General features: G+C 42.8%; 1 protein-coding gene across 9 annotated transcripts in view; it reads left to right on the top strand.

Annotated features, from left to right (window-relative positions):
• Nucleotides 1-2412: 2412 nt before the first annotated feature.
• The window catches only part of trim36 (tripartite motif containing 36), a 28244-nt gene continuing 19210 nt past the window's right edge, over nt 2413-11446 (top strand). For 3 of the 9 annotated variants that reach the window (XM_086173458.1, XM_086173459.1, XM_086173455.1), the window contains exons 1-2: nt 2413-2639; nt 9072-9306. In XM_086173458.1, the coding sequence (XP_086029584.1) occupies nt 2577-2639; nt 9072-9306 (298 nt within the window). In that variant the 5' untranslated portion in view covers nt 2413-2576. Of the gene's footprint in view, nt 2640-7882; nt 8072-9071; nt 9319-11446 lie in introns of those variants that run through there. The other 6 variants (XM_086173463.1, XM_086173460.1, XM_086173464.1 and 3 more) reach the window with 4 other exon arrangements.

Here is an 11446-nt window from a genome sequence, read left to right as displayed (position 1 = left end):
CTTCATTTAACATATAATTTCATGCTTTTGCAATTTTGTCATGCTGTGGCCAGTGTGCACTGTTGAACCTGCACTGCTTACAGCTCGTTAAACGACAAATTCTTGAGTCTGACGGTGGGCCTCCCGATCCCCCGTGGTTTGTATGAGAAGCATCAGTTTTGTATGGGAAGCATCAGTTTGCCCAAAGAGGTCTGTCCGACTGATCCGTTTCGTTCCTATAAGCCAGAGATCAGCTCCTCCTGGTCTCCAGGTTGCCTCCATACAATAAACAAAGTGTTCACTACATGTGTCCATGTTCCAAGGCAAACTCTCAAATGAGGATTTTTTTAATTTTTTTTTTAGATTTAAAACAAATAAGGGTCACTGCTTGTGTTAAAATAGGAGAAATCGGTATAATTTGCATTGTTCCATCTGGCCCTGGAAACGTTTTGACATGCATCCGCTGAGGGTGTGTGTGTTTTGAATTAGTGTCAAGTGACACACACTCACTTGTGATTCTCTGAAGCACCAACGCCTCATTTTGGCTCCCTGCTGCCCGTGCTGCGAGGCAAGGTGACTTCCAATGTGTTGCTGTTCTATTTTTAACTGCAAAGATGTCCACTAATTTGCCTCCGCAGCCTGTCATTTTCCTGCAAGACGTCTAAACATAGTCTGATGAATACACAATATGTATATTTTCTGCCCTGGGTTAGTGACAAGGATACAATTGAAAGGCTTCAGCCGGGGCGACGTATGAAATACAGGCCTCACTTGCAAAAAGTCCCACACTGGCCTGAGAGTTCCAGCCAGACGATACTGGATACTAACATGTAAAGAACTTCCTCCTATAATTTAGGAAGGAATCATGGCAGCTTAAATGGTGTCTTTTCTTCCACATGAACTTCACCCAACCCAGATTTTAATTGTCATGAGACAATCCGTTGACAGCCAGCTGCAGCTGTAGTCAGGGTGCGGTTACTTTATCCCCCCGTGTTCAGCAGTGATCCTGCACTTCCTTTATGAAACATGTAACCCTATATTTTCTATAACCAGGACAGGGTCGGTGAGAGAAACGTTGCTCTAAAAATATATTCTGGACATAACAGCTAAAAAGAAACAACTCAGCATTGTGTTGCATGTTCGATTATTGGAATAACGTCGGAGGTTCTCGGTCATCCAGGTCATGGTGAATTCTTGTCGAAATCTTCTTGTCTTGGCAACTGGACTTGAATTTCTTCACTTGAAAATGTTTTCACTCCTCATCCAAGAGGAGGAATATTGCCAACTCATGTGATTGACGTTTCCGCTTTCTGATGGTCTCCCATGTGCCGGCATCACAGCTTGTGTTCTTCATAGACCTGAAACGTGAATCAACCCTTCTAAGTAAAACACACTAATCAATGTGAGTTATTGATTATTCATTCAAGTGGCTGCCCCTGCAGTCCCAAGGAATTTTTCAGGGTCGGTGAAGCCCGGGGACTTGGTGCGACCTTTGCACAGGCTTGATTGACTGTTAGGACAAGCTTGGATTCCAATGAAGCAACCTTGATAGTTATTTCGAACTATTTCGAGGTGAGTGAAGATTTCTTAACAGAAAGGTCTTCTCTGTGGCACGCGTGTTTGTTTTATAGTTGCTCATGGTGTACAACTTTTAGTCACGGATTTGTCAGGAAGATGTACAAACTTGTTGATAATTACAAAGATTACCAGCCAGTTCCAAAAGGCGAGTTATTGTTTGTGTCTGTCGCTGTCTCCTACTGAGAAGGGTGAAATAATACGTCTGCATGAGACCACGAGGCCATCTGGTGACGTGGAACAAGTGGCATTGCCAGAAAAAATTAAAAGAAGAACTTAATCCGGCCTCGCAGTTGCCTTGCATACCAGCTCACAGGGGTGCTGTGAAGGGGGGGCCAGGGAGCCTTAATGAACATCACTAACATACTGGAGCAACAATAAATCAGACCTACTACAATGCAAGATCTTTGCTGTAGAATTATAATAATTTCTGGAAGTATGCATTCTTCAAACAAATTATATATATATTCTGCAAAGTAAAACTTGTTCTCCCAACTTCCATTCAATTTATAAAAACCTGATTTCATAACCCTTCGTGCACAAGGAATCATGGTGTTACATTGTGTTTGTTATTAAAACTAGATTCCATCACAATTTCATCATTTTGACTGTTTTTATGGACCACACACACACACACGCACGCACGGTGTGTTTATAACCCCCCCCTTAAATAAGAAACAATAAAATGATATGAGCAGACAGGTGATCCGGCCGAGGTGATGGAGCTCCGGACGGGAGGAGGGACACAAAGGGCTCTGTGAGCGGGGACGTCGCCGCCGATGGACGGATGGAGGAGGCGAGGCGGCTCCGGCGGAGGCGTGGGCGGGGTCTGGCGAGCTCGGCGGCCGGCGCATGCACGCTGACATCAGCCAGCCCGGCGAGGGAGCGGCGGGAGGCGATGGGGATGTGGCCGGAGAAGAAGTCGCCTCCCCCCGCGAAGCTCCTGATCCCGTTCGTCTGGGCTGCCGTCTGAGCTGTGCACTTCCTGACACTCCTCATCCTCATCCTCATCCTCTGCAACCATGTCTGATTCCGAGGATATGACGGAGTTCGCCAGTATCGTGGAGCGCATCGAGCGGGGCGAGGTGAGTCTCATCCGGCTGACAGGCTGACAGCGGCCGCCTGTCAGCAGCCGCCGGGATGCAAACCGTCTCAGATCGTCATCTTCGGATTTTTACCTAGGCTTCTTGCAAGTCGTTAATCCTCTCAGGCCTGAATCTTATCTCGTATATGTGTTCAAAAAAAAAAAAAAAAAAAATCGTGCATTTTCTCTTTTGGCGCCCCTGACAGGAGGAGAGCCATTAATCATGATTAAATATAGATGGAAAATATGATAAATGGTCAATCTAAATATAATCCTGTGAAATATTAACAGCTCACCCAGTGATTTCTCACAGTCAGACCCACCCTTTATATATCCTTAAACACTGATTGACTCCCATTGTATTCTTCTATATTCTGTATCTATCACTGGGAGGGCTTTATGGACTCAAGGATTATCCTTTGGGGGGGATAAAAAAAAAAAGAAAAAGACTCCAAAATAAAAGGATTTATTTGCAGACCTGATTCTGAGGGGTTGTGGTGGTTGGAAGTCCACAGGCTGCTGTCAATATGTGGGATGCCGGGCAGCAGCTGTGTGGTGTCAGGGTACCCGGTTATTGAAGCGTTTATGGGTCTGGATGGAGAAAAGGATGAAGCCTGCATCTTTCCTTCACTCCCCCCCCTCGTCACACACAATCCTTCAAGCGTCAAGCCATTCATGCATGCATGCATGCGTGTTTTCGTGGTGGAATAGAGACACAGCGGGCAATTAATCTCCTGCATACAGACTGCGGTGATGTTTATCAATTAAATCTGGCCCGTGTAACAAAAGGAACAGGGTGGTTAATCATTTTAGAATCATCAAGTTTGAAATAATACAAACAAGAACCAATCCTTTGTAATTATCTTCTTTTTGCGGTTTTCTTTGGACGGAGCATTTCATAAATAAAAAAAGCTTAACGACAGGCATCCACCCTCGATTCCATTTTGGTCTCAATGAGTTTGCAGTTTTCCTGCCTCTGGTATAGTGACTGCGGAATAACCCCCCCGCCAAAAAAAAAGAATATTGCTACATTTATTGAAGTATAAAATGCTGAGCTGGGGATTTTGAGGAGCACAATTTCCTAAAAAGGGAAAAAAAGGACTTCATATACTCCTGCTGACAGATTTCAGTTGCATCAGACTCATAACTCTCAAGGGTCCTCTGGGTCTCCACGGGCGGCACCCACTTTGGGTAAAAGCATTTCACACAAAAAATAGCAGGAAGTGGATAATTGAAATGTAGACAAGGACAAAGACTCGGGCTGATTCCAGACTGAGTGCGTTGTAAGATTGCCACTCAGCTTCTCTGTTCCATCAGCTGCCAATAAATTCTGATGGAAATGTTGGAATTACGGTCTGCAGAATGTGAATGAGTCAGCTGGATGCTGACATGGCCTGCGGTCCCTTTAGTGACTGTGCACTTTGGCCATTAGATCTATTAAGATGCTTTATCTTCCATGCAGAAGTCTTCACTTCTGTGAATTTTCTGACGAAGGTATGGTCTTTTAAGAATCTATCATATCATATGATACAAACTGGTGCCGTTACAACATGTAGGCATCACAGCAAGCTACTTCTTTTAATCCTTTATTGATCCCAGTGGGAAATAAGGCTGCACTGCTGCTTCTCCACCCTCTCGACCATCTGCCTTCACTTGAACCTGTGGCCTAGAATAACCCGCCTCCTCCAGCTCTCAAGTAACAGTCCCACGTCATGTTGTTCTTGGGCGTCCAGGTCTGCGCTTTCCTTGTGGTTCATTCGAAGCACGTGGCCAAGCCACTTGAATCTTCTCCTCTTAATCTCTGTAGATGATTCAGTTACATTTGGTTTAAAACCAAGTCCCTTGAAAATCAAGTCCGGTCGCTAGGAGAAGATTTCGACAAGAATTAACCATGACCCGGATGACCGAGAACCTCCGTATGCATATTACATTCGGTCTTTATGCATAGCACCTCACTTGCAATCTTGTCTGGCCAAAAGATTTGGCAGATCCTTCTCAGGTAGTCTCTGAATGTCCCAGACAGCAACATGATCTGACAGGGCCAATGTACACCTTCTCTTTGGTCCTGATTGAGTTCTGTTTGGACTTCCAAATGTTCTGGAGTTTGAAAAAGGCAGTCTTGGCTTTGGGTAGTCTGGTTCTTTATGGTGCCACTCACATTGATAAAGTCATCCATGACCCCAAGCTGATTGCTCACCACGATCTGTGCCGGTTATGAAGGGGTGATAAACATGACATTAGTCTTGGTGGAATTGATTTATTGGCCTGTCAGTCTTGTCTTGTAGGCCTCGAGCAAGCTATTAACAGAATCTAAAGTCTTGCATGTATACAAGGCTCCTAAAACCCCTTACTTGGAACAGGAGTTGTTGGTTAAGTTCACAATGAAAAGTTACACATGAAACGTCCTCTCATTTAAACTTGCTGTTTTGACCACCGATATACAGAGGGGTTATTACATTCTGTAATTGTTGATTCAATATTCAAACAGACTCGTGTCACCTACATCAACCTGTTTATATCGTTGTACAATGTTTCATCTAGTTATTACCCTTTTAGCAATGCTTGCTTTGGTTTTCACATCCACAAGTTAGCCAAATATCTCCCAGTTACTAGGTCTACATCTTGTTGTATTATTTCTGCTGAAAAAGAGGTCAGTGCAACTTTTGCAATTCTGCTAGGGCCAGCAGCAAGTCTGAGCAAGTCAAACAATTTCATTGTGACATTCATCATTGAATAATAATGATAATTTCCTCTGGCTGTTCCCCTTGAGTGATGCATTTGTGCAATACCAGCATTGTGAAATCTAAATTCGGAATTGTGTTGTCTTTGACAGTTGTGTATGCTTTTGATACGCAATACCACAAATAAATCAAACTTGAGCTTGCAGAGCAAATCGCTTTCCCAATATCCCAGGATATTAGGAAAGCGATATGTGCCCTTGGAAGTACAATGTACTTTGGTCATTGATAATCAGACAATGGATGAAAGTGGTAGTGTAACATAATAGGTTTTCAACTCTCGTTCTATTAGTATTGAATTGTGGAGCTCCCCCCCAACACGCACACAACACACACACACACACACACACACACACACACACACACACACACACACACACACACACGCACACACACACACACACACACACACACACACACACGCACACGCACACAAACACACACATACACACACACACACACACACACACACACACGCGCACTTACACACACGCTTTGTTTGCAACTACAGTCGACCTGTGTCGAAAAGGGAACTCATTTTTGTTTTATCACCAATTGTGCTTTCGGTTTTAACACGCTAGCGTATAGTAGAATAACATATTTTTAATGTGTCACTTCTCACCAATGAAATAGTCAATAGCATTGCTCCATCTTATCTATCTGATTTGGTGAAGCCATGGATGTGCACGGCGCCCCCAGGGTGCTAGCCTTTTGTGTGATACAATGGTCTGGAAAAAGACTTTGGGCAAGACGGACTTTTCTTTCTCGTGCACAAGCATTGTCGAATAGTCGGCCTGATGACATCGGGCGGGCCTGCTCTACTGAGGTCTTCAAAAGAATCCCGAAGACCCACTTGTATGCCTTTCTGTGTGAATATTGCCTGTTCCCCTCATGCCTGTGTAGGTTTTCTCCAGTTTCTTCCCACAGTCCAAAAACATCCAGTAGAATGCCCTCAACCCCAGTGAGTCCCCTCACCGCAGAATAGGGGGAATAAAGAATTGAATGTGTGTCTTTTTTCATTTGTGTCCTACTCTTATCCCCCTTCAATTGCACAGCACTTTGGTGGAAAGTGCTCTATAAATATATTTATTCATTATCTATAATACTTGATCATGCAGTTAGGGTCAAATGGTGTTGGATGTTAAACCAGCTGTCATTTGGCAGGAGGTGGGATTCACCCTGGATGTGGCGCCAGTTGATCGCAGGGCCACAAATGGAGACATACGACTACTCACTCTCTCATTCACACATCATATAGACACATACCAAACTTCACTACCTCATTCACAAGTCTGGGCAATTTATGGTCTCTAATGAACTCACTGCATTATTTGAACTGTGGGAGGAAACCAGAGAACCCGGAGGAAACCCCCGCAGACACGGGGAGAACATGCAATCTCCATACAAAAGGCCTCCAGACACAATTTAACCAGGGACCTTCTGGCTATGAGGTGCATGTGCTAACCATTAAGCCACCTTGCCTCCCTAAATGTATTTATTATTAGTAGCATTAGTGATTGTTTACAAACTAAGTTTTATTGTCTATTTCTCCACATGTGCCAGACATACAGGACTGTCTCAGAAAATTAGATTATTGTGATAGAGTTCTTTATCTTCTGTAATGCAATTTAAAAAAAAAAAAAACTTTTTCATGATATTTTGAGATAGGATTTTTGAGTTTTCTTAAGATGTAAGCCATAATCAGCAATATTAAAATAATGAAAGACTTTCATTAGTTCAGTTGAATTGTAATGAATCCAGAATGTATGACATTTTTGTTTTTGTAATTGCATTACAGAAGATAAAGAACTTTATCACAATATTCTAATTCTGTTTTTACTTATGTTATTGCGTGTTTATATATTGTATAGTTATTTTATTGCCTATTTATACATTTTATATACAGTGTCTATTTGTACAGTATTGTATTTCTATTGTCTTCCCAGGACTACAGATGGAAATTAGCTATGAGCTACAATCTGGTACAAATATCTCTACCTCTGTGTCTAATGTAATTATACACTGTACTAATAAACTTTTTAAACTAAACTAAACTAAACTAAACTAAATTTTCTGAGACAGTCCTGTACAGAGGAATCAAGAAGACGTTTTTCCCTATCCGGTGGGGACTTTTCGGATAAAAAAAGGTTACGTGTTCTGCAGATCTTTTTTCAAGCTTTTGCATACCTGTTTTTCTACGAATATATGCCCAAATGCAATAAAAAAAATGGATTCGAAATAAAAAAAAATAAGAGATGTGAAAACAAACCCAATTGCCAACATTCTTACGAGAAAAAAAAAATCTTCATATTTAGTTATTTTTTATTCTTGCTTGCATGAGATCTAACATGACGCCCAACGATGCGTTCAAACAACAGGTAACGAGATGGTAAAAGTTTACGAGGAGCACTTGAAGGCAACATTTAGTTCCCATGGCAACCCTCCCCCGCCCCCTCCGCCTCCTCCTCCTCCCCCGCCTCCCCGCCCGCTCGGCGGCGTTGAATTGGCCGCCGAGTCACGGCGCGTCTCTCCATTTAAACTCAGTTCACTCACCGACTCCGCCGGCACCGAAAGTTGTGGTCTGGAAAAGGTCTCCGTCCTCCCTCCCTCCCTCTTTTCCTTCCTCCCTCCTTTCCTTCCTTAACACCACCGGGTCCCCGTCATGTTCGGCGAGATGCGACGCAGCAGCAGCGCGGTAAGTGAGTGGAGGCCGGTCGGGATGTCGGTTCAACCTGTTCGAAGCCGTCATTGTGTTCACAGCCGGCGGCGACTCGGTGTCCGAGAGCCGAGGGGGTGGAAGAAGTTTCCAGAAAGTAGACGGTGACCGCGTCAGTGTCAGGGAACAATTGTTTGCTAACCACTCTTGTGTTACTTCCCCCGGTCTCGTCACTTCGTCCCCTCACACATGTGGAGGCGCTTCCCTTAATTAACAAGGGCCCTTAAAAAACTCCGGGGACCTGGAACTCCGGGAGCCCCGCCATTGTCTCCCCGCACAGGGAGGCAGTTTGTCGGTCAGGAGCTTAATCTGTCTTTAAACGTGAGCCGTTGAACTCGTGTATTTCTGTGTTTGTCTATATTTAGCAGCCGCGTTTAATCCTGTCTTATGTAATGTAACAGAAACATGGTAAAGGCTCTGACCGTCACAGGAGTGATGATGATGATATTGTTTTTTTCCCCCCTTCCCTCCACTTGTGTCCCCAATATGTCATGATTGAACTGTACTGATAAAAGTGCACATTAAAATGAAATGGCAATTCATCAGCCTGTATCTAAAACAAACAAACAACAAAAACAAACAGTATGTCGGTGTGTGTGTGTTTGTGTGTCTCCTCCAAACAACAAATGTTTTCCTCTCTTGGAGTTTATCTGTCCAGATGGATTGAATACTGTTTTGACCCCTGCTCCCCGCCCACAAACACACAAAGCCTAGTCTTTCTAAATCATGCCTGTCATTAACCTAATGAGCAGTATTGTTTCTTATAAAATGGCTCACGGAAAGCGTTACTAAATTTGTAATCATGGAATTTGGTGTTTTGGCTCTGTTTGAAACCTCCGGGTAACTCTTAAACCTGGCCAGTGTTTCTGTCTGCAGTTTTGTTGCTTCCAAGAAAGATCAGCGATCGGCCATAAGCTCGCCAAAGCAGTGCATTTTTTATTTTTCCTGCAGGTTTTGTTAACCGTGCCTCAATTTCCAGGTTCCAATCAAAAACATAGAGAGGGAGCTGATCTGTCCGATCTGTAAGGAGCTCTTCACCCACCCGCTGATCTTGCCATGCCAGCACAGCGTCTGTCACAAGTGTGTCAGGGAGCTGCTGATGCTCAACCACGAGGACTCTTTCGATGCCGGATCAGAGTGCTCCCTACCCGGGAGTCCCAGATCCAGAGTACCCTCCCCTTCCATGGAGAGGCTGGACAGGCTTGTGAGATCAGGTGGGTCTCAGGGTAAGGAAATGTTATTTTCATTATCTCTACAGGTAGAACAAAAGATAGTTAGAACTATTTTCACCATAGTGTGTTGAAGCATCAGAAAGACGAGTGCTCGTGCTGGATGTCAGGCAACAATTGTGTCCATTTTATGTGCGCTGATGGCTGTTGATGCAAGAAATGTCAAGTACGTGTTGGCGTTTTTCTGGCAGTTACATGTGCTGCATTATCATCCGAATCCACTTACCTTCCAGTTTTATTTTGGCTGTCACCTTTAACACTGCATTCTACAGGTTTCAGTGGCTGGAAGTTTTGTATTAACCCAAATACAAGACACTAACAAACAAACATAAAACAGGAAAGGTGTTGTGACAGAATAAGATGGATACTTAGCAGGACAAAAGATGGATTAAGCATCACATCAAGATGTATGAATTGAATGGAGACACTATCTTCACACTCGTCCCTCCTGTTCCTGGATATGCCAAAACACACACAGTCATAAAATAATTTCTACCGCCGGCCAGATCATTGTCAGTCATCATGTCTTCCAACATGTCTGGCCTTTTTAAAGCCTCATTAAAGCGAAAACAGGAACCTGTTACGTCTACCGCAAGAAAAGACATGACAAGTTCTCTCAGGCCATGATCATCGTCACAGCCTGCTTCCGAAGCCCGACGGGCATCAGACATCCCCTGTGATAATGCGAGTGATTCAATATTTACTTGAAAAACTTAAAATTATAGGAGTTGCTTTTAAAATATTACATATGTAGGGATACACTTTAATGATCAAAACACATTTTCAAAGCACTTGATGGGGTTTGACGGATCTGAGCGGTTTTGAATTCTGTTAGTCCAGGTGGAATTATTAGCCTGTCACAACATTTTCTTCAACAAGTTCTCTACTTAACACATGGCACAGCTTGAGCAGATCAATGCCTAATCCATGAAAGCAGCACAAAGAGACACAAGACTCTGATTCTGCCCTCTGAAATTTCTGGGCTTCGTGCCACCAGCACAAAAATTGTCGCCTCATTTAAACAATTTTCTGGACCCGGCTCCCTGATGCAAACAGTGCACCAGGTCCAGACTAATTTCGTCGTGTGATAGCTGTGGAAAGTTGAATGGTAATTAGCAAAAACTTAAAATGAAAGCTGTAAAATCTCTGACCTGGTCGGATTCGCAAAGTAACAATATTAACTCTGAAGGAAAGGTCTATGTTTGGCCTTAAAAGAAGGCGTCTGTCGAAATGAACAACTGTCTTAGTTGTATTCTAAACACTAATGTACGAACTATATATGATTTAATTGGTATTGAAATGTAACTGGCTCTCCATCTATCATGTTTACTCATGAGTTAAGTTTCTGAATGCACTTATTTTTTTTCATCTCAGTATTTAACTGCATTTTCATTCATTTTTTTCATGTCAATATAAATTAACTTGAAGTTTGTGTAGGGAAAATAGGATAAACATTTTGATCGGGGCTCCTGGGTGCTGGGGACAGGGAACAAACATTGCAGTGACTGCTCCTTCCTCCTACTTAGCCAAATATATCATTCAAATAAAAATGAAGAACTTTGAAGTTTCACAGATGCTCAGCAAACGATCAACACAATTGTTTTCAAAATGTTTTGAGAAGTAAAATCTCCAATGTTGAGATTTAAACCATCATCAATGAGAGGCAATCTTCAATTTTATCGTCAGGTTAGATAGTAAATATGGAAGTCCTTTGTGATAGTCAGTTTATATTGCAACAATGATCAACTTGTAAGTTTATATTGTGCTTTTATTTATTTTTTTTTTCACATTATTTGACTTTTAGATTTTTTATTTTTCAATTTGATATTTGTGGGATACAGTAAATCTTCCCATGAATGGGGATTTAAGTACTTAGTGTAAGGCAAGGGCATAAATATGAATAAGGTCCCTCAATTGCAATGTATGGTTTGAGTTTCCAAGGTAACAATTGGCTGCTGAGGAGCGGAGCAAAAAGATCCCAGGGGCACAGTGAGGTGAAAAACTTTTTGGGAACACAGCCTCATTCAGGCTCTCCCCCCTTCCAACCTGAAAGAGTTTATTCTTCACTGGCAGGGCCGCCTCTGTTGACACAGGAAATAAGCGAATCCTATATTTGAGGAACCAA

This window comes from Fistularia commersonii, chromosome 26, assembly GCF_037954325.1.
Source record: "Fistularia commersonii isolate RoL2024-O1a breed Wild chromosome 26, RoL_Fcom_v1.0, whole genome shotgun sequence".
In the NCBI taxonomy this organism is placed as follows: Eukaryota; Metazoa; Chordata; class Actinopteri; order Syngnathiformes; family Fistulariidae; genus Fistularia; species Fistularia commersonii.
Note: the sequence above shows the minus strand (reverse complement) of the source record. Positions and strands in the feature narration are given on the sequence as shown.